Below are 25,412 nucleotides of genomic sequence, written 5' to 3'. Positions count from 1 at the left end.
TGCACACAGTAGGCAGGGAATGACTGATCTTCAACTATTTATAAACTTTCAACTAAAAAAAACATTGGCAGTCAACTACGTGCATCAGCAGCTTAAAAACGAAGGATTTATGCTAAAGCATCAACTAATACTAAACAGAAAAGAGGTTAATTTGATTTATAATCCCATTCACCTCCTGAAGAGCCAAATGTTAGGTGGTGAAACACGTGTGGAGGTTATCTTACGTTCATAATGGAGACTTGTAAAACTATTATACATAGCACAGTTATGGAAAATTGATGAGAATTCACACCCGAGAACCACATTATAAGAAATATCCACAAAAACGGAAAATGTAATACTTTTAAGCATGAATAAGGAAGATCAACTTTTGCGGTCATGTAAGCTACTGAATGTTGACCTATGAACCTAGGCCAGGTAGGTGGAGCCCTCACAGGCCTTAAGTGACAGGGTATCTAGGCGCTCAACAGCATACCGACCACCCTCCCCCCGCCCCCAACTCCGGGCAAAGGGCTCAAGCAAGCGGCACCAGTGCAGGTAGTTTGGCTTCCCCGCTGAAAGACACGTGCATGGACACACGTGAAGAGTAGGCTGTGAAAATACAACACATTGGCACAGGCAAGCACGGTTCTTTAGGTCCCCACACGTAAGCAGACAAGGACATATGCAAAGAGCAGAGCGATGCCGATTGCTTGTTAATTACAAAACAAAAAACATCCATTCACACAAGGAAACAAAGACAATGTTCTACCGGAGTCCAGCAGGCAAAATAAATAAATAAATACCACACCATCTGCCCATCGCGTGCACGGTCTCGCCAGCACCGTTCCAGCACACCTGACCTGGCCTGGCAGCTTAATGGCTAGTTTGATGTAAGGCTTTGGAAATTGCCAGGGTCTGCCGACAGCGCGTCTTATTGCCCCGCACAGGTTGCAGTAAAGAAAACACACACACACTGCCCGATTCATGGAATATATGCCCGGTTCAAAATGAATTTGCACTGCCAACACGAACCCGATACATGGAACTGTGCGAAGGGTATTTTTGCAGTGCAAAGTCCGGTCAAATTCAGCGCATAGTCATTTTTGCAGTACAAAAGGACTTTCTCCGGACTTATCACAGCAAAAATTCACTTTGCACGGTTCCAAGAATCGGGGTTTGTGTCGGCAGGCAAATATCCCATGAACGTTAACGTAGCATGCGGGCCGATCTTTGGAAGTATATTGAAAAGGCGCACTGCATTGCGCGTTATGCAGATATCCCGTAAAGAGAGCGAGTGATTTTGTTTAAGGTATTAACTGCTTTACACAGCGCAAATGGTTACACGTGGCAGTTAGGTCCTACTAACCATCTGAACGAATAGCGGGTAAAGAAGGAGGACTTGCGTGTTCTGCTGCCTCTCTGGGATTTGCAAAGCACGCACACACGCACGCCTCAAAAAGCTCGCAAACGGTGCAGGCCCCAGTATGAAGTAACGTGTCCGGGTATGTATGATAGCAGGGAAACTGCACGTGTGGGCTGCAGTCTGAATGAGGTCAGGCCTCACTTTCTCCAGAGCGTCGCTTGCGGTGGGCGCTCCAAGGCCACGCACGGCCCCCATGCCCCCATAACGAGTGCAAGGCACCGGATGATTGGCCCACTGGAGATTGCGCGCTGCTAGCAGCCAGGGCCCACCTCCCCCACGCCTCATTAAAACAACTCCACACACCTCCCCGGACTGAGAGGACGTGTCCTCGTCCAATGGCATTTCTCCGGTTTGGGGGGGGGGGGGAGAAAAGAATCCAGAGAGGCAATCCCACTTCACAGGGGCCTGCAGCGACAGCGTTGCGCCGTCATTCCCAGGATTGCTCATTTAAATAAACTTACTGGGATTTGCAGGATAGAGGGGGTGCCATGGAAACACAGACCCCCGAGGAGGGACGTGTGTTCCGCGAACCCCAGCATGCGTTTTTAATATGAACTTTTTTTGTTGTTCCCTCTACCCAACCGAATCTCATTTACTGCGCCATTAGCACCCATTTTTACGGTTATTGTTACATTTGCCAGCCAATCGTACCCCACGAGCAGTCTGCGTCCACTAGTGTGTGTAAAAGGCAACTTGCATGGCCACTCCCTGTAGGAAAACATTGCACCCACTGTCAAATTAGGAATTCTACCCACCCTCTTTACCGGGTCTTCATAAATCGCATGCAGCCCGTCGTGCAGCGCCAGTGCAGGACGACGTCGGCTGAATGCCAAGCCGACCCCCGCAGAGGCGACCGAACGAGGCTTGCGTGGGTGACAATCCGGGCGGTCCTACGGCCGCAGACACCGGGTTGCCTAAAAGACCACGGCCAAAACCGAAACAGGTCTTTGGAGAAGAAGTGGATTTTCGGGGTGGGGCGGGGTGTAGCCATTGCAGTTTCAGGCGATTTTTCGACACGTTTAGCGTTGGAGAAGAATCGTGGTTCACCACCCCAAGACTCTTAAATGTAACTCCATGGCTCTATTACGGTGAAAAATAATAATTAAAACATAATAATAATAAGATAAAAAATACCAATTCATGAACAAATGGTGTTTTTCATTCCAAAACCAAAATCTATACATGTTACCAGGTTTTCCCCAGGTCTGACTCCACCGCCCCCCAACCCTCTCTCATCGGGCCCCCAGGCTTCTGACGGGGTACCTGCCGAAAATGGTTACCAGCCAGACCTGCCCACTCATCCCCTCGACGTTTCGAGAAGACAGCCTGCCTGATAAGCGAAAGCAGATGCCAGCGGGCGAGGACAGGCGGTCTCAGCGAATACCCCGGGCAGATATCGCGCATCCTAGCGCTGCGAGTGCGCTCTGCACACCTAGAACACGCGAAGGGAGAGAACTGGTTAGACCACAAGCAAAAGCACAAGTAAAAAGCACATGACAGCAAATGTGATTCTGGCTGGCACACATGCCATAGCCGTTCTTTATTACTGTACATACCAAAATTGGTAAAGGCACTAGTCCTCACTGAGGAATACCGTTTTTAAAAAGTGTACACGTTTATTTTTACACCGCTGTGTGCTGGTTTTATTTGGAGTGCATCATAAAAGGAAAAATAGAGCATTTTATTATATATGTATAAAAACGCGTTACCCGTCTAGGTTTTCAGAAAGAGTATATTGGGGGGGGCATAACAGTTGTCGGTGTGTGGGTAAATTGCAGAAATTACAAACCTCACTCCGGGAAGATACATTGCAGAAAAATGAACAACACAATCATGAAGTCAAGTGTGGCAACTTCTTCCCATTCTTTCATTGTAATATGCGAGTTGGTTACTTTGAAAAAGTCAATTCACGTGTTAAGTTACCCTGTAAACCATGGAGTGCCTGGGCCTGCACCCCGTGTCCCATTCTTCGCTGGCTGCCATCACTGAAAGACTTTCAATATTGAATTAACGCCCACGTCAAGTGCCGGTCTTGATCTGGGCCCGACACATTTTTGGCATCTTACAGACGACCGTACCATTGATAAAAATTAACTTTGTTTTGGGAGCTAAAAAACATTTCCAACTAACACAAATGTTATCTCCCGCACCTGTATTCAATTGTTTGCCCAGCCAAGGGGTATACACAATGGGAGGAGACAGGCCTGTTGGACAAGGCTTGTGATCTGTAGGTGTGCAAAGCTGTAACAGTATATTGTCGATTACACATGAGCATGTTTACACATTTACATACAAGATTACATGGTGTAAAGTACTGCTGGTGCTGTAAAGAAAATAACAGGAGTAGCAGCCAAGACTTGAGGGGGCGTGGGAGGCATGGCATTTTGCCGACCTCCAGTACACAACAGCTATCAGAGGTGTAGCGTGACTTCAAATGTCTCTTGTGCCAATTGACAGAAAGAAACCCTGGCAACGTGCGTTCGTTCACCCTAGGAGGTGTCCACTGGCGTCCTAAAGTGACACATTGCATGCAAAAAGAAAATTACCAAACGTGAAAAAAGCAACATTGTTACAGGAAGTGAAGTACATGTCAATACACACGTTTAAAATAATTAAACTACAATGCGACGAACAGGAGAATGTAAAACGCCACCGATAACAGGAAGCTTCGGCTAAGAGCAAAACACGCCAAGCTCTGCTAAAACCAAGGCCAGAGTCACCTTCAGATAGAAAGAAAAAAAAGGGCGTGCCCATGTGGGTTGACAATAGACACAGTTAAAATGTATTTGCGGCTAATTAGTAAACACGTTCTAAGTCGAATGCAGTGGGTGTGCGCGATGTTATAGCACAGGCATAAAAAAGCGTTTCCTGTTAGAGAAGTGACATTTTCTACTCACAGGCCAGGCGACAGGTTGCTCTCCTGGTCGTTTGTATACAGACACACACACTACACAAAAAGCATAGCTAGAAAGGCTTCCGTTTTCTTACAATGTGACATACGTGGAAGTGTACTCTCTCCCTAAACGCCTGGCTCCCTGGGCCGCAGTCCAGCGATAGCGGGGCCGCTTTCCATGCATGTCAAAGGCCATGCAATGGTGGGTCCCACGCATGCACATAGGGGATGCGTAGTGCAGCAGCACATTCTAATCAACTTCCGGGTAAACGTTCTCAAATGAATGAATGAATTAATGAATGTACACAACAAAGTAAACATGAATGGCATGGGGGGGTGTAGGAGCTGTCATAACTTTTTAAGAGCCATCCTTTAATAAAAAAAAAAGGTGTGTGAGGGTGTGGCAAATGCCAATGTTAATACATTTAATGGCGAACTGTGAGTGCCGATGAACCAGATTCGGCTAAAACCACAATATTTGAAGTGCGTTAAAAATACAGAGTAAATAGAGGCGACGGTGGCCCCATTGTAACTCGGGCCCCCGACCTCCTTTCAGAGGCAACAGTTACCAATGTAAACAAGTTTAGGGCGAACTCAAGACAAGTCCTAAACACAGGGAGGGTGTGTGTGTGTGTGTAGTACGGATATACAGACTCCCTATGCACAGGTGGGTCAGGCAGGTAATACGAGCTGCGATGCCAGGGGTGGGCATAAAGGGTGCGAGGTATCAGTAAAGGCGAGGCACATTTTCTGCCCAGGGCAGGCATTCACTCACTTGAATTAGGATCACTACAATGTCCCAGCAGATGGCACCAAACGTTTGTGTGTGTCCAGCAATCGTGACTGTCTCTGGATAAGTCATGGGGTGGTGCCCATTAAGTCTTTAAAGCTCCCTACGGGTACAAAAAAAAAGCCTGGTCTGGTCTTAAATACAAATATACTTACAAAAATCTTACAGCGGCTATTTACAAGAACGACTTAGTGTGTGTGTTCGTTAAGGCCATGTGCGTCCATCCCAGGGAGCCGCCTGCAGTCCCGAGCCGCCGGCCCTGGGCGACAGGCCTCCAAGCAGCTCCAGAGACGTCGCGCCTCACACCGTGGTCTCCCCGTGCTTGGTGTTGGCGAGCCGCGTGTAGAACTTGCGCCAGGAGTTGAGCGTCTTGCCCGACCAGATCCAGAAGCCCGAGGTGATGCCCACGATGAGCGTCATGAGGTACTTGATCATGAAGACGGTGAAGTCGGGGCTCAGGTGCGGCTGCCCGGCCGTAGCCGGGCACGGGATGGCGTAGCTCTTGCAGCTCTGGCCCACCCAGGCGCGCTGCCACTGCTCGCGGAAGGCCTGCTCGTAGAAGTAGCAGGCGATGACGATGGTGGCGGGCACGGTGTAGAGCACGCTGAAGATGCCGATCCGCACCATCAGCTTCTCCAGCTTCTCCGTCTTGGTGCCGTCGTGCTTCATGATGGTGCGGATGCGGAAGAGGGACACGAAGCCGGCCAGCAGGAAGGAGGTGCCGATGAAGAGGTAGACGAAGAGCGGCGCCAGCACGAAGCCCCGCAGCGCGTCCACGCTGTTGATGCCCACGAAGCAGACCCCGCTGAGCACGTCGCCGTCCACCTGGCCCACGGCCAGGATGGTGATCGTCTTGATGGCCGGCACGGCCCAGGCGGCTAGGTGGAAATACTGCGAGTTGGCTTCGATGGCCTCGTGGCCCCACTTCATGCCCGCCGCCAGGAACCAGGTGAGCGACAGGATGACCCACCAGATGGAGGAGGCCATGCCGAAGAAGTAGAGCATCATGAAGAGGAAGGTGCAGCCCTCCTTCTTGGTGCCCTGCGCCACTGTGCGGTAGCCGTCCTCGGAGAACTTGTCGTTGCAGACTGCGCGCTCCTCCAGCAGGAAGCCGGCGATGTAGGCGACGGCCACCATGGTGTAGCAGCCGGACAGGAAGATGATGGGCCGCTCCGGGTAGCTGAAGCGCTTCATGTCCACTAGGTAGGTCAGCACCGTGAAGAGCGTGGAGGCGCAACACAGCACCGACCAGATGCCGATCCAGATGCGCGAAAAGCGCAGCTCCTCTGCGCCAAAGTACATGAGGCCGTGCGGCCGCTGGGGCTCGCACGGGGCGCCGCAGTCCTTCTCGCCCAAAAAGTGGTAGCTGACGTAGGCGGGCACCCGCAGCGCCCGCGGGCAGGTGAAGCGCTCGCCCGGGCCGCCCCGATGCGGGTTGCGCCCGCCGGCCGCCCCCTGCAGCGGGCTGCTGGTCAGGAGCTCCGGGGGCGCCGCGCTGGGCGTGGCGCCCGCCTCCCGCTCCGAGGTGTTCTGTCCCACGCAGAGCTCGCCGGCGCCGTGCACCGGGAACTTCTCGCAGCGCAGCGTCTCGGGCCACTGGAAGCCGAACTTGTTCATGAGCGCCTCGCAGCCCTGGCGCGCCCGCTCGCACAGGGAGCGGCAGGGCGGCAGCGCCTGCTCCAGCACGGTGCACACGGGCGCGTACATGGAGCACAGGAAGAAGCGCAGCTCCGCCGAGCACTGCACCTTGACCAGCGGGTAGAACTGGTGCACCTCCAGCCCGGCGTCCTCCTGGTTGGTGTGGCCCAGCAGGTTGGGCATGATGGTCTGGTTGTAGGCGATGTCCGTGCACAGCGGGATGGCGATGGGCTGGCAGTAGCCGTGGTCTGGGATCGAGATGCCCCGCTCGCCGTTGAAGGGCTGCGCCCGCAGCAGGGCGCCCCCCCAGAGGAGCAGCAGGAAGAGCGGCAGCAGGGGGGAGCCGGGCCACGGGGCCCGCATTCCAGGGCGCCCGTTCATGTCTGTGGCTGCCTGCGGGTCTCTGGTCGCCGGCGAGGCTCACTCCTCTCTCCCCGCCGCCCTGCGGTGGGAGGGACCGCCGATCCGACCCCGCGTTGCGATCATCGCTACAAGTTGTCCTTCAGTCTGATCAGGCAGTGAGTGGTGTGCGGTGACCCTCTGAAAAGTTGAAAGCCGGAGGAATCGGCACCCAAGTCTCGCAGCGGCCGCCGCTCTGCTCCGGTAGGTGGCCGCCGCCGCTGCTGCAGCGGGGGCGGCGGGCAGCAGCAGCAGCTCCTCCTCCCCAGCCCGCTGCACTCTCTCGCCAGCCCGTGAACTCCCTTCTCCCCGTCGTCGCTGCCGCCGCGCACCAGTTTTCCAGGCGCCCCGCCGTCTGCCCCTACTACACTGCCTTGGGGGAGGAGCCTTGGCACTGACTGACGCGCGCGCCCTCAGAGGCCCGGGGACCGAGTGCCAAGTTACCATCTGCGAGCGAGAGCCCAGACTTCAGACGGCCTCGGGGCTGCACACAAAGCGGGGCAGTGTCAGTCCCGGCGCAGCGGGGAGGGGGCGAGGGGGGAGGCCGGGCGGGCGGGCGGCCCCGCCGCGCGATAATGGGCACAACATTAGCACATTCGCTGCACTTGTCAGCGCACAAAGGGGGGCCGTGTGCAGCACGGCGCGCGGGGCTGAAGCAGATGTACCTCCGCCCCCTCTAGTCCCCGCGGAGCGGCTGGCTCAATGTACACACAATTAGCTGCACACAGTATGGGGAGGCGGCTCCTTGGGGTAATTATGAGCACACCCCGCTCTAGCTATGCAAGGGTACAAACCCCTCTCCCCTTTTTACACCCCATACACTTTTCAAGTCCTTTTAGACTAGCCAGTGAATGCATGCACAAAACGTCCTGGTTTCTTCCGCGAAATTGTGTTTTTTTAAAAAAAAAATTAAATGGCATATAAACCCTGCTTGTGTTACGGACTAAAGTTAATACGTAGCTGCAAGCACCAGTGCCTTCCCATGCACAGTCACACGCATTCTTGTGCACTCCAGCAATAGTATCGGGCACATCAAAGTAAACAAGAACGCGAAATGCGGACGTCCGTGTAACCACCGCTCAGCTCTAAGAAGGGGCACGCGTGAGCTGCCCCCATCCACCCCCTTACCCCGGCAGCACTCATCGTACAGCTGTAGAGTAGTTGACAGCACACAGTGGGACACACACACATTCCCAAACTGTTTGCGTGTTTTATTTTCGCTGAACTTTTACGACGGCCCCTTGCGAAAGAACTCCTTCTGCCTGCTGCCCCGCCCGGGCGAGTGCGGTGATTGGCTCCAGGTGGAGCTGGGTGTGGATCTGGCCTGTGCTCCGGGGAATCTCTCCCCCGCCCCGTTGCTTCCAAGCGAGAAAACGAAGGGCTCTCGCTGGGAGATCTAGTGCGCTTCACTCACACTTTTGTTCCAGGGGAGCACGGCGTCCTTTTGTTACCCTTCACTGGCTCGTGGAATTCGCCACACCCACCGGGCAGTTCCAATAGCAAAGAAAGGCCACGCGGAACGGGTTTAAACATTGACAATCCGGTTAAAGACACATCTGGGCTATATCCTAAACATCTGTGCTACTAGTCTACATTGTTTTCTCTGTTTTTCTGGACTAGGTGCCCCAGATAGAGGGTTAGTAACACGACGACGGAAACTCGTTTTGTTTCCAAAGACCAATTGCAGCTACAATGTTAAAACACATTCTGTCTGTTTTGACACCCCACATTGGTACTTTTGAGAATGGGGAAACTGTTACCATATGTCATATATTGCCATTGTAGCCGGCAAATCCCCATACATAATCCAGCACACAGGCTTAGAGGGAATGAATGCCCCGTGTTTACTTGCATTAGATGCTTAATTTGTAAAAATATTTTTAAAAAAGGGGCCCGGTTTTAAGTATATTCCAGCATTGCTGTGCCACGTAGCGTGTTACCACAACTACTACTGGTGGCACCAGCAAAGGTTGCCCCCTGCAGCGTAAACAATCTTGCCGATGGAGCTGCAATGCCCACCAGCACGTTCGGTGTGATGGAGGTGTGCGGTTTACAAGAGCCAATCAACATAACATCCAATAGCCGGGCACATGAGTTGTGCCTGGAAACCATACAGCAAATCGTGAAATGCTTCTTTAAATACATCCTCCCCCTTATCATTTTCCACTGACCTTATTGGTGGCAAAGGGAATGTGCTGACCAACTATCCACAGAACTTAAAGCAAAACCACTTTATTCCGATAGTAAATTGATTGTCAATTGTGGCAAAACCACTACTGAATTCATGAACTTCCCCGTCAAAAAGTGCAGCAAGATCTTCCTGTATAGGTTGTCACTCAGCACAGGCACTCCTGGGAGTAGCCTTTACCCAAGCCTTGCCCCCGTGGTGCTGGCTGGTGATTGTCCAGCTGCCCCTCTTCCCCACTTATGGCATTGATGAATGTACAGCACCAATGACCGTCACATTCTAGCATGTGTTTAAGACTCGGTGAGCCAGAGGCCTTGAAGCACCGTGGAAGATATAGTGGTTAACTAGGCAACACCGATCTAGCAACCCCTATTATACAGTCCCACCCCACGTAACCGATGAACAGGCTGAATTTAATGGTCCTACTGGTGAAATAACCCAAACAGCAATCGGAGGCTGAACTCACAGGTCTTAATGATATTCATAATCAGTGCCCACTGGCACAGAGGAACTAAAGGGCAAAATACCTAACCAAGCATGTGTAAAGCAAGAACTCCAAACAATAAAAACACTCTAAGGAAAAAGGCTTGGTGCACGTCTTTGCAAGGAAAACAAGATTTATTTTGTTTACAAAAAGGAAAAAAGGTGTCAGAAGCTCCTGTAGAACCAAACAGACACAGAGTTCTGTATTAGTTCTAAGCAAGTACAAGGTTTTGAGGAAAGAAATTGTCACTCGTGATGTGTACAATACACAGTGTTAATCCCCCACTCTCATTGGTTACCACCTATATACTAACTCCCAGTCCACTATAGTCGCTTGACTAATTACCCACATCCTAATTTACCCTGCCCTCTTAACATGTGGGTCCCCTATTGTCTCACCTTGGTTCCCAGTATGAGGAGTCAAAAATGTGAGGTGGACAACTTTGTGAAGTTTTTTCAAAATATGCCATTTTATTAACTCAAGAGGTTGGATGCACACCTTACTATCCCTTCACTGACAAGGATTTCCCTGCCTAAGGTAAACTAAAGGATACATTCTAACAAAAGATTTCAGAGTATTCAGCGAAGTGTTGTGCTGAGTTTTCCGGTGTGAGAACAAGCTGTAGCTGTTTTGAGGCAGTCTATCGTCAGTTGCTACTGTTTTGGATTCCTGGAGACAGTCATAAACACTCAAAAGCACCTTGGCCCAGCGGAGCGGTGCAGAGTGTTGTGCTGCATGTTGGTCCTAAACATGCAGCACAACACTCTGCACCTTACCCCAGCAGAGTGGTGCAGCGTGTTGTTGAGGAGAAGCCAACCACCCCTACCAGAAGTCCCGCCCCATCCTGCCTATATGTTGGCAGCCAGAAATTGTGACATGCGCAAGGCCAGTAATGGTACCTATACCACGAAGAGTCCTTGGAACAAGGTATCCATTGAGAAAACCCTACACGTATTTGCAGAGAAATGACAGTCTTCTGGAGGAAGTTCTGGAAGAAGTGTGAAAGTGAATGAAAGAGAAGACTGGTGACGTCACGTGAAGTAGAAATGACGCACACAGAAGAGATGTCATTGAATAAAGAATATAGACCTTATAGAATATGGTGAGGAAGTAGCGAATTAAGCAACATTTTGGGAGCAAAATGAAGATTGCACATGCAGAGAAGCACTGAAGAAAATTTAAAACCATTTTACAATTGTACAGACGCAGTAACGCAAGTAGAAAAAGTAATCATGAGGCTGGCTACATAGTGAATAGACTGAAGGCAATGCACCAATGTAGATATATAGGAATGTATAGAATCTGGATGTTCCACAACATATTTTAGCAAACTTGGACCCTGTGAATGAAAGGGCTGGAAGTGTGGCACAGCAGAATAAGAATAGCTGTTGGCAAAGGAAGATTCGAGAAGGCTTGCCTGGCCCAGTGTCAAGAGTCTGGCCCACCGAGAGCCCCGCTATCTACTCAAGAAGATACGATAACGTGACAGCGAGCAGAGCTCCTGTTTGAGGTGTAATGGAAAAACACCAGCAGTCCCAGGTTTTCTGCATTTAATATTATTAAAAGCAACGAAGCAGCTCAAAACGTGGTCTCTAGTCACATGGTCAGATGAAAATAGACTTTGGGGCGAGCTACACCGAGACCAGAAGATAAGGTCATGCCTTCACTCCCTTTTATTGTCAGGTACAGAGAGCCTCCACAAGGACGAGTTCAAACACATTTGAGTGGCAGATTACATGACTGATGATGGATGTTGGGCTAATTGGGTGGGGAGGCATGACCAGGCAAACCCCTCAGCACCTGGGGTACCAACCTGTGTACTGCTAGCATGTGGAATATTCCAGAAGGGTACAAGTGTGCCAACCAATTGTAGAGGGCCACATATTAAGGAGCCCTATAGTTTGAGAAGCCAATAGTATATCATGTATTAGTCTAACACAGAAGATGACTTGCACTTGGGGTGGGCTTATTTTTCCACCTGACTTTAGAGACCCAATCACGACCCTATATACCATAGAAACTATATGTAGATGTTCCTATTAAGTCTATCATATCCCGTAGTAGGTTTTCTTATTTTTGCCACGTAGTATGACGTCACTCATGGCAAGTTTTTCATATAAAGTGATGTTTTTTAATGAAATGTTTTCCAGAACTCGTTGAGCGAGCTGTGCGGCATCTGTTAATGTCCATTGTACTCCCTGTTTGAAAAATGTGTTATTAAAACAGATAATGTTTGCCAACTTCCTGAGTCAGTCTCATTATTAGATCTGCAACCCCATCCATCTCAGATACTGTTACCTCGTCTTAAAGGGCCTCTTCATTGGATACCCCCATCCATCCTGCTACATTGGACCCAACCCTTTGAAAGACTATATCAGCTGCTATTACAGTAAGTGGTTGCCTATTGGAAATTGCTTCTGTTCGGTTATCTTATGTTTTTCAGCCACCTACTGTACCGCACGACCGGACCAAAGTTATTGGCGGTGTTGCGGTATATAACCAATACCAATTGATGGAATCATGCCGACGAAAGCCCCCCCGATTGAGAGAAATTATAATTTGTGGAAGCAAAAAATGCAGGAGAAAGCCAATGAATACAAACGTGCCCCCTGCATTAAACTGTTATGGTGACCGAACAACAAGAAGTAACAAGTCAAATTTCTCACTGAGTCTTTAAACATTACTTCACTCACAACTAAGAAAATCTTGATGTTCTTTTCAAAGAAACAGGAGGCAGCTCAACAGGACACAAGGGGAGAACCTGAGGTAACTGTTGCCCAAGTTCTTCACGAGGAACACCCAGTGACTATAACGGATCTCCAGTCCTTTTACGGAGGCATATATAACAACTTTCTGCTTGAGCTGTGCTACCTGGTGAGCAATGTTTTGAGACCTGGTTTGGACCCTGAAAGGGATAATACCAATGGTAACCAAGCTCCAGCTGTGGTGGAGTCAGGGTCGTTTTTGCATGCCTCTACCCACCCAAATTCTATTAACAGCCATGGGACACAATGTCTCTTGGCTTCCCCAAATGTGTTAATAGACTCCACCCCCCAAACCCCCAACTCAAACTCTGGCTCCCAACAACCAGTCTAGCAGCTCACTGAATGAGCCAAACTCCTTGATGGAACCTAACAGTGAGGTGCTGCATTTTGCTATTTTTCTATAAAGATTTTATTGAAACTATTTGGCTGTATCCATAAGGAACTGATGAGGTAGGGCCACACAGTGGCATCTCTACTAACATGACCGGACCAAAAAAGCTACTTGGAGCAGATAAACCCATTGGATGACAATGTTAGAGACTTCGCCAGGGTAGAGCCCATTGTGATTGACTCTCAAGGGATGGAGGAGCCAAATGGGATCATTAACAACGGTTTGGCCTCACCACTGTCCTACTCTACTTTTAAAGAAAGGTGCTTAAAGAAGCAACAAGGACAACGCCAAAAAGCCTCAGTTAAGGCTCCCACTCCTCTGATTGAGGTTGACATTCATCCCTTGAACTTGACAAATGTCTCTTCAGTGGAGGCCCCCCCTTAGTCAAAGAAAGCCAGGAAAAAAGCAATGCAGCAGAAAAAACCCCTACAACAATGTGGTGGAGGCATAACTAGTTGGCTATTAAAAGATAATCCTACCTGCCAAGATGTCATAGCTAACGAAGAAGGGTCCACTGACTCGGAAGATGACCGTTGTATTCGATCTGGCACAAATGTCCTGTGGCCAGCAATCTTCAACTATTAAGGATCATTTACCAGGGTTGGCACAGAAAGTAAAAGTGACAAAAAAGACCTCTTTGCCAGCCAAGCCAGATTTGCACACATTGAAAGTAACTGAATATCAGGAAGGTAATAAATCACCCAGTTCTGCTGAAACTGTTTAAGAAAATCCCTTCACTGCATATCCTCAGCTCCGAAAACATGAACTTTGTCCAACCCTTGGGTTTCAAACAAGAGGGCATGACAGAAATCCATTGCACATTACCTTCTACTGCATTCCTGGTATGGGCACAGGCAGACTCATTGGAGCTTTAAGGGTATACGCTGGATGCCCCTTTATTATTCAATAACAGTGCCAACATTTCTGAACATTGCAAATGATGCTTTAAGGGATCAGATGCTGGTAGTGTAAAAAACGCCAAAGGCAAATGATCCTGCCAGTTTCAATAATACCCAAAGTTGGAGGTGGCTAAAGAATGTCACCCCGGGAGGAATGTTAACTGGTAATTGCACTTTTAATATACTAATATACTGTCATGGAACACTTGGGGACATTCACATGTTGTACTAGATAAGGGTACATCTGATTTATTTGTGAATTCTAATATCCAGTGCTCCAGATAAGATTTTGAGTTGGGAGTATTTTACTCCCTATTTTTACATTTTGAGAGTAAATGTGATTTTAAGAGAGTAAAAATGACTTTTCTCCTTTGCAAGAGAGTAAAATATATGTGACATCCAGCAGACGTGTGCAAAAACTGTATGGACATCATTACTATGCGGGCAGCTTTCGGCATTGTGACAGAATACACCTTTCATTATTTCTCTATGGTCTGGCCATGTGATCTCGCCTGTATATATTTAAATGTTGAAAACACAATTACATACTAAATCAAACATGAACTGTATTGTGTGTTTTGAGGTTCAATAGCAGAATTGTCTTTTGATGTTTAATGAAAGTCCTCATTTCCTGGAGCTATTACTACCTAATGGTATGCCAATGTTATGATACAACACTGCAGAGAGGCACGGACTCTATGCTAAATTCTATATCTAATCTCATGGTCAAATGGTTATTTATATAGCGCTTTTGGCATGGCACTGTACATAGAGCAAATTTATCACAATTGTCACCAAACCAAAGTCGGTACTCCTTTATCGACCTTGAAAGGATGAAAGGCTTACTTGAGCTTGCCGGGAGTCGAATCCTGCAACCTACAGATCACAGCAACGACTGCTCAACTGGCGGAGCCATCTTATTGGCTAAAAACCTTCAGAGGTCGGTTAACTGAGTATCGACTGAGGTATAATAATCATAGTGCCTAGATGGTAAATGAACCACACATGAAGCGCTACATGAAGTTAAATACCTATCTAGATTAACACAGGGACACATTTTGCTGAGTTTCTATTTAAATTACAAATGTAAATTTCATTTGTTTGTTTTTGAACAGCGCTTGCACTTCCTGGAGAGTCAGATTTTGGATGTTTTAGTTGTAGCACCGAATATTTGAGAGGCTGGAACACCTGTGATTGGTGTAATGACAATCACTCACCCTTGAACAAAGACTCTGCTGCCACTGACCATTTATAGTAATGCACCCCATTGACTGCAAGGTTGAATGGACGTAAATTAACCCATTCATAGTCATCATTTTACACACTGTTTTTATAATTGGAGTGTAAATTAAAATAGAAGTGTAAAAATGATCTGCCTCCGCATGATTATGCACACAGCACAGGAACTCTGAAAAATACAATTGTAAAATGGTTTGCTTTCAATGGAAAAAAAGCATAATTTGTTACAAAATGTTAATTCTCAATTGCAACTTAGTTTTCCATCTTAATAATTATACAATCCTAATATGATAGGAAAATAAATATGCACAGTGCTCCTGTTTGCTCCATGAGCATCAACAAAGCAGAAGCGGAATGGAAATAAACCATTCCTTTAATCACAGTGCGCAGTTAACAACTTCAGAGAAATACATTCTGTTTCAGAGGCTTTTATCCAAGGCTTGTAATTACATACATATAATTAAAAAACAAAAGAAGTGTTCTGTTTTGTGCCAAGTAACCTGACATTTGCACTGCCCTCTGCTCTAAACTTGTGTGTAAATGTACACAAGAAAATAATAAAGCTGTCATATTTACAAGATTTTCATGTATAAAAAGGCCTAGTATGCATCTTATCTGGAGGCCTGCTAACATCTTTATATCACAGGAAACATGGCTATGTGAAGTGTTGTATTTGGATGGTTATACGATATACCAGGCCCCACCAAATAAAGGGTCCCATAGGTCATCTCTCAGGGGGTCTGTTGATAGGGGTAAGTCAAGACTTGTCCTCTGAGCTGATTAAACCCTTGGATGCTGAGGGGAATGTTTTGGCTGTGGAAGTCGGTTTAATGCAAGAATGTGGCCCAATTAGTCTCTTAATTGTATGTACATATTTTCCGCCGGGTACTGTCAGGTGTCTTTACCCACGTTTGAATTATTAGGCTACAACATTTGGTGCTGTGGGCTTAGAAAATCCAAGATGGCCGAAAAGCCCACATTTGCGCCAGAATCCAGGAAAACCGCACAGTTTTGCGCACACCAAAATGGTCACCTGACCTGCCACCCACCAGTGCGAGCGTGATGGGCCAGAAGCGCCATGAGTGAAACGTGGTGCCAAAGGAAAAACAGCAGTGCCTGTTAGCTCAAAAAGCGCTTTGAAATCACATTTGTTTCTCTGAAATGCAAGCTAAAAATGCCTATTCCAAACATTGCAAGATATTCAAAAATCTCACTGAACACCAGCAGACATTTGGCAGAATGTAGTCTTGTGTGCATACAAAATCTGGAAAGATGAAGAGACTAAAATAATGTTGATAACAAAACTGGCTGAGCTGGGGATGTCAGCAGCTCAAGTGAAATTGGACTTAAAGCCACTAAAATCAAAATGTTTAAAATAAATGAGTGATTTACTTTGGAGTGTCACATAGGTTGCAACTGTTTAAATGTCATAGTTTTGAACTTAGAAACAGTGTTCTAGCTGCATGTGTCAAAATTGTAAGTTTGATTTGCATGAACGAAACTGGAACAAAAGTGACATTTAGCTGAAGCCTGGCTTGAAGAGATTGAATTCTGCCCGGCAACTACCCCCGACAGGAGTTGAAACTTACCCAGCAGCTGCATTCACAGTCCTGGCTGCCTTCTGCTGTTCCCACCAAAAGGAGATTACACCTCTCTGATTGAATTAGGGGTGGGGTACCTGGGGCTGCAGGAAACAGAACAATGAGCTTTCCTTGGCTCAGGCAAATGTTAAATTAGGGGGGTCGTAAATGGCTTCCTCTTGGAAGAAACTGGGAGGAGCAGTGCTTCTGAGAGCCACCTGAGCTGGAGGCGGGGACAGACAGAAATCCCTCCATGTGCTTTGGAACCTAAACCACACCCATCTGGGCCAGAGCATAATTTTAAAAAGATGGTTAATTCATAGAACAAAAGTGTCAAAATTATATCAATAATATCATGATGCCTGTGATTTTTCTGTGCACATTTCAAGAGGTGTTAGGACTCCGTACGATGTTCTGAGGCCGAACCCCGCTATTTATTAATATTGCAGACACTGTGCTTACACTAGATAATTGAAAACTTATTGTAATGTGCTCAGGGAGGGGGTGTACCTCTGTGTAAACTTTGAGGAAAAACCAATGTTGCAAAGGCTAATAAAAAGCACAAAATGTTGTCATTTCTGAACCCAAGCTTGCAGGAACATGGGGCTTGATCAGAGACCTGTCTTACTTCATCCATCATGTGTACATGTATTTTCAACAACATGTGTATCTGGGAAATATGTGTTTTGGGTAAAATTGATTTTCCCAGTAAAAGCAAAGGGGTGTTTCTTCAATAGATTGTAAAATGTAGCAACACTCTGACTCACAACTCTGTTCTCCAGTGAGAGCACAGAGAATTCTCTCACCTATCAGGATCCTCAGGGGGTTGGGCATAGAAAGTCAGCCTTCCCACCCACTTTCAAAAGACATAAAAAGAGCCACTATGACCCAGGAAGGGACATTCACTTTTCCATTTCAAACTGATTTCTTGCGAAGCATTTTGCCGGACCAGACAATATCCAGAAGACTTCAGATCCAGAACTTTAAGCAGAGGGGCCTGAACTACAAGCTGAATCCTTTTCAGCAGGCCTCAAAATCTTTTGCAACCTGACTCTTCAACAGCCGGCCTGTGCTGTTTGATTCTGGCTAGAACCCTATGCCAGACCCCAGAAAGCAGTGCTGTATCCAGACCAGACCGCTGTGCAGTGGCAAGACCTTTTGCCAGAACCAGATATTCAGACCAGCAGAGCAGAGCTGACCCAGATCACTGTGAGCAGAACCGGTACCAGAGACCGTCCGTAGCGAGAGAACCGCAGCTAAACCTGTTGACCAGATCCGTGACGGAGGCCCATTCCTTCCAAGACTAGGAGTGAGTATCCTGAAAACTGTGCCAGAACCATCTCTTAGTCTAAAATAATCTGATTCAAACCATTTTAACCTGTCCAGATCTGCATCATAGAAATCGTGTCCATTCTCTGACTTTAAACCTGTGAAAGTGTAATTTGCCATTCTGAATCACTACTTTATTTCTGAAAATCTACCTCCACAAAATTGTCCGTATCTTTGGAACCGCGTGTGCTAGGAATGAGATTTAACTTTCATTTTAAAGCTAAGATCCTCAGCTTTCCAACAAGCCCTAAACCGACTTGCAACTAGCTCATTTCACCACCTGTGAAAAATTGCTGTCTTTTGCTTTGCATTGCTGAAATCCGTTTTCAACCTAATAATCCCTCATGAATCACTGATAGTGTTGACCTGAACTAATTCAAAGTAGCTGTCACCTACCCCGAATCGCCTATAGGGAATTAAAATCATTTTTAGCATATTTTCACTTCTTTGTAAGTCACATTAAAGTATTTTTGCCTGTGTTTTAAAATCATCCCTGTGCTCTAAGCTTGCTAGGGGGGAACTGAAATTCGTATTGTATTGTGATTGTATTCCTGAAAACTGTGTGCTTCCTTCCATCTCTTTATATTGCATAGGGGGGAGTGAATTGCCACAAAGCGGAAAAGTGATTATATTATCTCTTTTTGAAACCATATCAGTTTATTTCTGTACTGCATTCCTGTCCACCATTACTCTTCCTTGAAACCATAAAGCATTCCCAGCTATTTTATCCTTTCTGTACCAACTCCTAACTGATGAAAAAAAGTGTGCTAGGATCCATTGTTGATCAACATTATCTTCATAAGTGTGTTATCAAATATTAATTTATTTATACAAGTGTGATATATATATCTTGTTTAATTTTCCAATAAATTTGTAAATTGCAAAACAAACCTACTTCTTGGCTCAGCGAGGTCAGGGGGATTCAAAGAGAGGGGCTTCTATAAGGATTTATCATCCAGATTATAACTTGTCATAAAAATATATAAATAAGGGCTTCCCTTGGGCATCCCAGACCAGGCATTGACTTAGTTGGAGTGCTGAATTGAAGTCCCTTAACAGTACGGATAACACAGACGCCATCTTCGAATACTTTGACATCCTAATTTTTCTTGGATGGTGGATCATGACTCGGACTGGGTCTTGGTTGAAGGCGACTTAAATGCACAATTCGGGGAATCTATCCTGAAGATAAGATACACAAATAGACTAAAGAAAAACAACTTAGCTCTGAAAGAATAAAACATTAAGGGTTGTGAGTGGATCCACTTTTTGACAGACTGGGAAATCATGCCCCTAAATGGTTGGATTCTTAACGATATCCCCGGTAAATCAACCCAGAGTATGGGCAAGAAACTAGCTACTCTTGACTATATTTGTGGCAATGTTCCTCTCTTGGAGTGGGCCGTGTCGTTAAAGGTGGTTTCAACACAGTATAGTGACCAATCTATGATGATATTGACCATACAAGAAACTGGGGAGACCCCTATGGAAAGGGCCTCCGACGCACTGGAAGTCAACCAAGGTGCAAACTGTATATGTTGGTCAATTGTCAACATTAAAAAGGCATGTAAGGAATTGAATGGTTTGTAGTGGGGGGTTTACATTTTCTGTCCCGGTCAAATGCTGAAGATATTGAAGCATTGATCATTAACAAGTAGGGTGTGGGACAGAAAGGGCAACCCATTAACCTTGACTACGAACAACGGTGATGTCCCATTTGATATGGAGGTGTAGCTGGCCAAAGGTAAGTTACGTAGAGAGGTACGACATTTAAAGTTGCGCCTGAATCTCGACAGTGGTGCCTTGGCTAATATTAAGAAAGCTAGGAACACCTATCGAAATTGGTACAACAGATGAAAGATCGAAGGCACAACATCCAAATAGCAGCAGCCACTTAATGTAATACTAAGTCGGAAACCAAGAACTATATGGCACACCATCTCATTAGCTAAGGACCCTAAAAATATGAAAAAGCTCATAAACCCAATCCAAGAAAAAACTTGGAGCAAGTATATTGAAGGAAAAATGTTTAGTCACGAAATTCACGAGGATAGTAAAATGATTTCTAAAGATCTGTGGATACTGTATTTTAATGTTGGGCTAATAATGGACATCATTGCAAAGGCAAACAATTCTGGAACATCTGACCCAAATGGCTTGGCCATGTCAGTTCTAAAAGCTGATCCAGAAAAATGGGCTGTACTAATATATTTTTTATTTGAAAGGTATGCCAGCACGGGGTGATACCACAATACTGGACCCGGCTTATACTGGTCCCTATTTTTAAAGCCGGAGACCGAGATATATCAGTTATTATCTCTACTCGATTCTACAGGAAAGGTGTTTTGAACATTTGCAATTATGGGTAGAGGACAACAAATGATTACATCCCTTACAAACAGGTTTCCGAGCAGGGGCCAGTACAAATTTAAACATTAGAATTTCAGATACATTGATCTCCAATGCAAATAGAAAGCAGAGTTCATCATTGTATATCACTTAAGTTGATTTCAAGTCAGCATATGACCTAGTGAACAGAGACCATTTGTGGGCAAAAATGATGAATTGGGGCTGCCTGCCCTGGCTTCTTCAACTGGTTATATCCCTGCATAAAAAAAGACAGCAAAAATACACTTAGGGAATGGTAACTTCCTATCAGGGGAAATAAAGATAAACAGAGTGGTTAAACAGGGGTGTTTTTGGCCCCGCTACTTTTTAATTTATATTTGGCCAACCTGATACAGCATTTAGAGGCTGCCGTCAAGTGGTCACCCACATTAATTCTGAAAAAAATCACAGCAATTCTTATGCGGATGACTTAGTAATATTCAGTTACCAGAATTAAGAGACTCCTCAGAGAATTGGATCACTACGGCAAAGAAAATGAGTTAATAATAAATCTAGAGAAAATTAATGTTATGCCGGCCTCAATAAAGAAAAGGAATAGAGTAGCCATAGATACCACTCTGGGTCTAATCCATTATACCTCATCAAATAAATACCTTGTACTAGAGTTGACATACCCTGCAAACTATGAAAACATTATTAAGACCAAAGCAGCAAAGGCTACACAGCTAACATTTCCAGTAAAGAGATTTGCCCGAGAGAGCGCCAGTTTTTCCATGAAGTGGATGCTACCGCTGTATAAACAGTGGTTCTGCCCCTCAATACTGTATGCTGTGGAATCCTTGGGAATGACAAACCTAGATTGGTTAAATCATTTTGCGGGGGGAATATGCTTTGTTTAGCGCAGTCAACTCCGATGGAGTATTTATGGTTGGAGCTTGGTCTGAAGTCTATGAAGGCAATGATATTGAGACAGAGAGGTGAATTATTCCTCCAAATCAATACCATTAATAAAGAAAATAGGTCGGCTCGGATGGTAGGATAAGGCTCCATTGTGCCACAGTAGCAGGATAGATATTTGCAAATGATAAGGCATATGTTCCACTCCGTGGGATGGCTACCTGACTTCAGCAAGAAAAAACAATACTTAACGCTGAAAAGAATTTTTGCGAAGATGGTAGAAAAATGGGATTGCATTTGTAATTACGAATATCTGTCTTTACTCCATGGTTATCCAGCAATATCTAATGTGACACACAGATTCATGAGAACTCAGCCTTATCTGATGGTTTCTCCCGACCCTAAGGTCTGTAGCTCAGGCAGTTGATGCGCATTAACCAGCTACCAGTGCTGGCGGTAAAATGAACCAGATTGAAACTGCAAGAGGAGTCCGAATTCTGTAGAATTTGTAACATCACTGGGAACATCTTTTTACAGAATGCCCTAAGTTGGGCCATTTGCATACAATTTATTTTGCCCACTTGGTACATAGGTATGAGGCAACACAAGAGCAGGAATTCTGGACTTACATCCTTAATACCTATTCTGTATCCATACATATTGCAATATATCAAGTATGGCCCCACATTCGGAAGTCTATTTGAGGGTTTTCTAAAGAGGGGACTGTGTTGGAAAATTGAAAACCAACATTAGAGAAACTTAAATGAAAGGTGAACATTTTTAAATTGAGAGATTTATATTTGAATCTAAATTTTAAAATATGAATTCAAAATTGAAATTTGAATTATTTTAAATACTTCATAGAGTTTTAAGAAGGTTTTTTTTAGCATAATGTTATAATGAATGAAAATCGAAAATTAAAACTTTGAGTATTGTGAATATAGTGAAACAAATGAAATATGGACATTTGTAATGTTATTCTGTAAAAATCTGGTACTGAATTTTTTAGGGAATTTCCTTTGGGAAGTCTAAATGTTTTTTAAATCTATTGTGAATCAATTGTGTATAAGTTTGAATGTTGATATTTTACGTGTTATGTTCTGTTTGAATATAAAGTAATAAATAAATGAATAAACACAAGATTTATGTACTTCACCCTTATATACACACTGAATAAATAAGTAAATATCTGGCAATTCAACAATAACAAATATGGCAATATAAATTACATCACAATAGCTTCTTCTTATAACCTGGGCAAACCCCCCGCCCCTTATCCAGATTCAAGCAGGCTTTTGTTTAGCTGTTCAAAAAGGATTAGGAAATCCTGGCTCATAACAAAAAGTTCAACTTCAGTTCTCTTTTAATCCAAACTTGACAACACAAAGTTCCAACTTGGAGTCCAAAGGTGTGAAACACAATTGGTTAACATCTTTCCTCCTTTCACTTGTAGTCAAGGTCCTGAGACAGCTTCTTGTCATCTACAATGTCTATTTCAAATAAAGATCTTGAAACAGTTTCTTGTCGTCAACAAAGAATATCAGTTTCAAAACGAAAGTCTTTGTCAGGATATTTTGGCACCACTTTTAGTTTCAATACTATTTTGACAAAACACTTGAGTGATTATTTAAGTGCTTTTTCATACATTTTACCCACCACAGTACTTAAACAGCATTCACCTGGTTTACACTCATGCCAGGTTTACCACTACTGCCACTCTCTGTACTGGTGTACTTCCTTGCTGGAACAACACCAATTGTTACAAAAGTTTGTGGACCTCGTATCATCTCCTGCTAGTCAAGACAAACTAATGCAGTTTTCTGTTCGGTTATACTCTCCTGCCCGCACAGAACCAATCGGCACATAGTCCTATGGTCTGGTATACTCCCTTGCCAGACCAAACTACTGTTTCTGAGTACTTCAGTGGTAAGGGTCAACTTCAAAAGTATTAGCAATGCCTTCTGGTTCACACAATTAGGTTTATGAACTTCTTTAAGGGAAACAAGAATTACACTGGTGCTTGTTACACTCACCTGGTCTCTGCGGAGGTGTTGGGGAACAGTTGCAAACGCTCCCTGAACTTGAATCATCCCTTCAGGCCTTTGCCTCAGTAGAAAAGCTGTGAGCGGTAGTACGTGGTGATACTGCTCCTGCGTGGAGATAAGAGTGTGTGAGTGCGCCAATCTGTAATTGTTGTACCTTTTGCACCCCTGACCCCAAAGTACAGTTTCTGTGAGCATACGCCAGCCCATAAAGCTCACCTGTGAATTATGGAAGATAAGCTCTCCATCCTGCTACTTCTGCCAGGGGCACGTCAAATGGGATCTAGTTCCTTCACTGATCACTGATAAGGATGAATCCAGTCCAGCTGCGACTATGCTTCTCCTTATGATTGGTAAGTCTTCCTTGAGCTCTTGTGATGCTGTTTGTTCTGTTTAATGTCTTTATATGTTGCTCCTATTTATGCCCGCAATAATGTCTATCTTCTGTTTTCTGGCCTTAGATGGAAATGCAGGCCTCAATGTAGCTGTGAGACGCGAGACTGGGTCAGATGGAAGATGGATGCTACAGCAATGTTCGACAGCAGGTAAGTGATGGTTTAAGGAAAAGCGCAAAGTATGGCGAAGCACAACCTTAAATTGACAGTTTTTTTAATGTCTAACCCTGTTTTCTGTTTTTCCTTGCAGGTGCTCCTGTCGAGGATGGAGCGTGGTGTGCTGCAGTGCCAAGATGAATATTGTGGCGTTCCAGAAAGTGTAAAGATGAATACTTGGTTCACCGAAGATATGTACAGGTAAGAACAGCTTCCCCCAGTTGGTAAGTATGCTGGTAGGAAGCAGGATGTCCAGGAAGCAGGATCTTCAAAGGTAAGTCTGACCTCAGGCGACGGTGAGTGTTACACTGCTTGCAAGTGCAGAATAACGCGAAGCGTCTGTCTTGAGGATCGGGGCAGCTTACATAGCTAAGATTGTGGGCACGTGCGAAGGCAATCCATTAGCAGCAACACCCAAGAATACATTTGGGGCTGCTTAATGGATGGAATTTTCAAGGTTAATGCATCTGAAGTGCTATGTCCATAGTAAAAGCTTTTTGGTGTTAAATGGATGTTCTTGTTTACTGTTGTTCATGAGCCTGGTGCCAAAGGCGCCAGGACAGTGTCCACCCAGGTCTCCTGTGCATGCAACCCCTGCATGCCTGTGCCCCTGACTTCATGACCATGACAGCACTCCCCCTCAAGGCCCGTCTCAAGGGTGATTCTCCTCCCAGTCCTGGTTCGGTGGGATTATTGCGATGGAACTGTCTGATTAAACGCGGAACATGGGCATGTTCACTAGGTTCCAAAGTTCGATCTTGAGGTCTGTAACCTTTCCAGTCAATTAGGTAATACAATTTTGATTGAACCACCTTGGAGTCCTAGATGGATTTGACTTCATATTCTGGTTCTCCATCTATGACTTTGGGCTCTGGCGGAGAACTAAGCCGTGTATTGGATTTCATTGCTTTGAGGAGAGAGACATGAAATACGGGGTGAATTCTCATGTGAGATGGTAACTCCAATTTCATGGCGACAGGTTTGATTATGGACTTTATAGTATAGGGGCCCAGGTATCTTGGGCGGAAAGCTCTTGGCCCCTTCAGGGGAATATATTTGGATGCTAACCACATCTTTTCTCCAATGTGGTAGGCGGGAGCTTCCTTCCGATGTCGATCAGCAAACAGTTTTTGTCTTTCCTTAGCCTTGGTCAGATGCTCTGTCGCCTCCTTAAGAACCTGAGTGATGGTTTTATGCAAGTTTGTTATGGCTGGCATTTCCAGGGTATCGGGTGGATCAAATACTGATGTCCTCGGATGTCTTCCGTGCACAGTGTAGAATGGAGTTTGCCCTGTGCTTGTGTGAACTGAGTTGTTGTATGCATAGTCAGCTATCCAGAGTATATTTTTCCAAGAATCCTCGGACTGTTGCAACATACACCTGAGATATTGCTCTAAAGTTTGGTTGGTTCATTCAGTTTGCCCATCAGTTTGAGGGTGATGGCTTGTGGACAACCGGAGATCGATTTTGGCAAGTGTACAACACTTTCTCCAAAAGGCAGAAACAAATTGATTTCCGCGATCAGATACTAATATTGATCGAAATCCATGAAATCAAAAAATTTGCTCTAGGA

The 25,412-nt window shown here is 45.6% G+C and overlaps 1 protein-coding gene across 1 annotated transcript; it reads right to left on the bottom strand.

Moving 5' to 3' along the window:
• Positions 1-2,909: 2,909 nt before the first annotated feature.
• On the bottom strand, positions 2,910-7,587 carry FZD1 (frizzled class receptor 1). The gene has a single exon (XM_069648421.1). It carries the CDS (start codon positions 7,105-7,107, stop codon positions 5,389-5,391), a length of 1,719 nt encoding a protein of 572 aa, XP_069504522.1. The 5' UTR covers positions 7,108-7,587; the 3' UTR covers positions 2,910-5,388.
• Between the last annotated feature and the right edge of the window lie 17,825 nt (positions 7,588-25,412).

This window comes from Ambystoma mexicanum, chromosome 2q (assembly GCF_040938575.1).
Source record: "Ambystoma mexicanum isolate Mex_15411 chromosome 2q, UKY_AmexF1_1, whole genome shotgun sequence".
Lineage (NCBI taxonomy): Eukaryota > Metazoa > Chordata > Amphibia > Caudata > Ambystomatidae > Ambystoma > Ambystoma mexicanum.
This window is presented reverse-complemented; position numbering and strand designations above follow the sequence as displayed.

Excerpts from the sequence above, each read along its gene's own strand:
- FZD1 (XM_069648421.1), bottom strand. The coding sequence starts at position 7,107 with ATGAACGGGCGCCCTGGAATGCGGGCCCCGTGGCCCGGCTCCCCCCTG.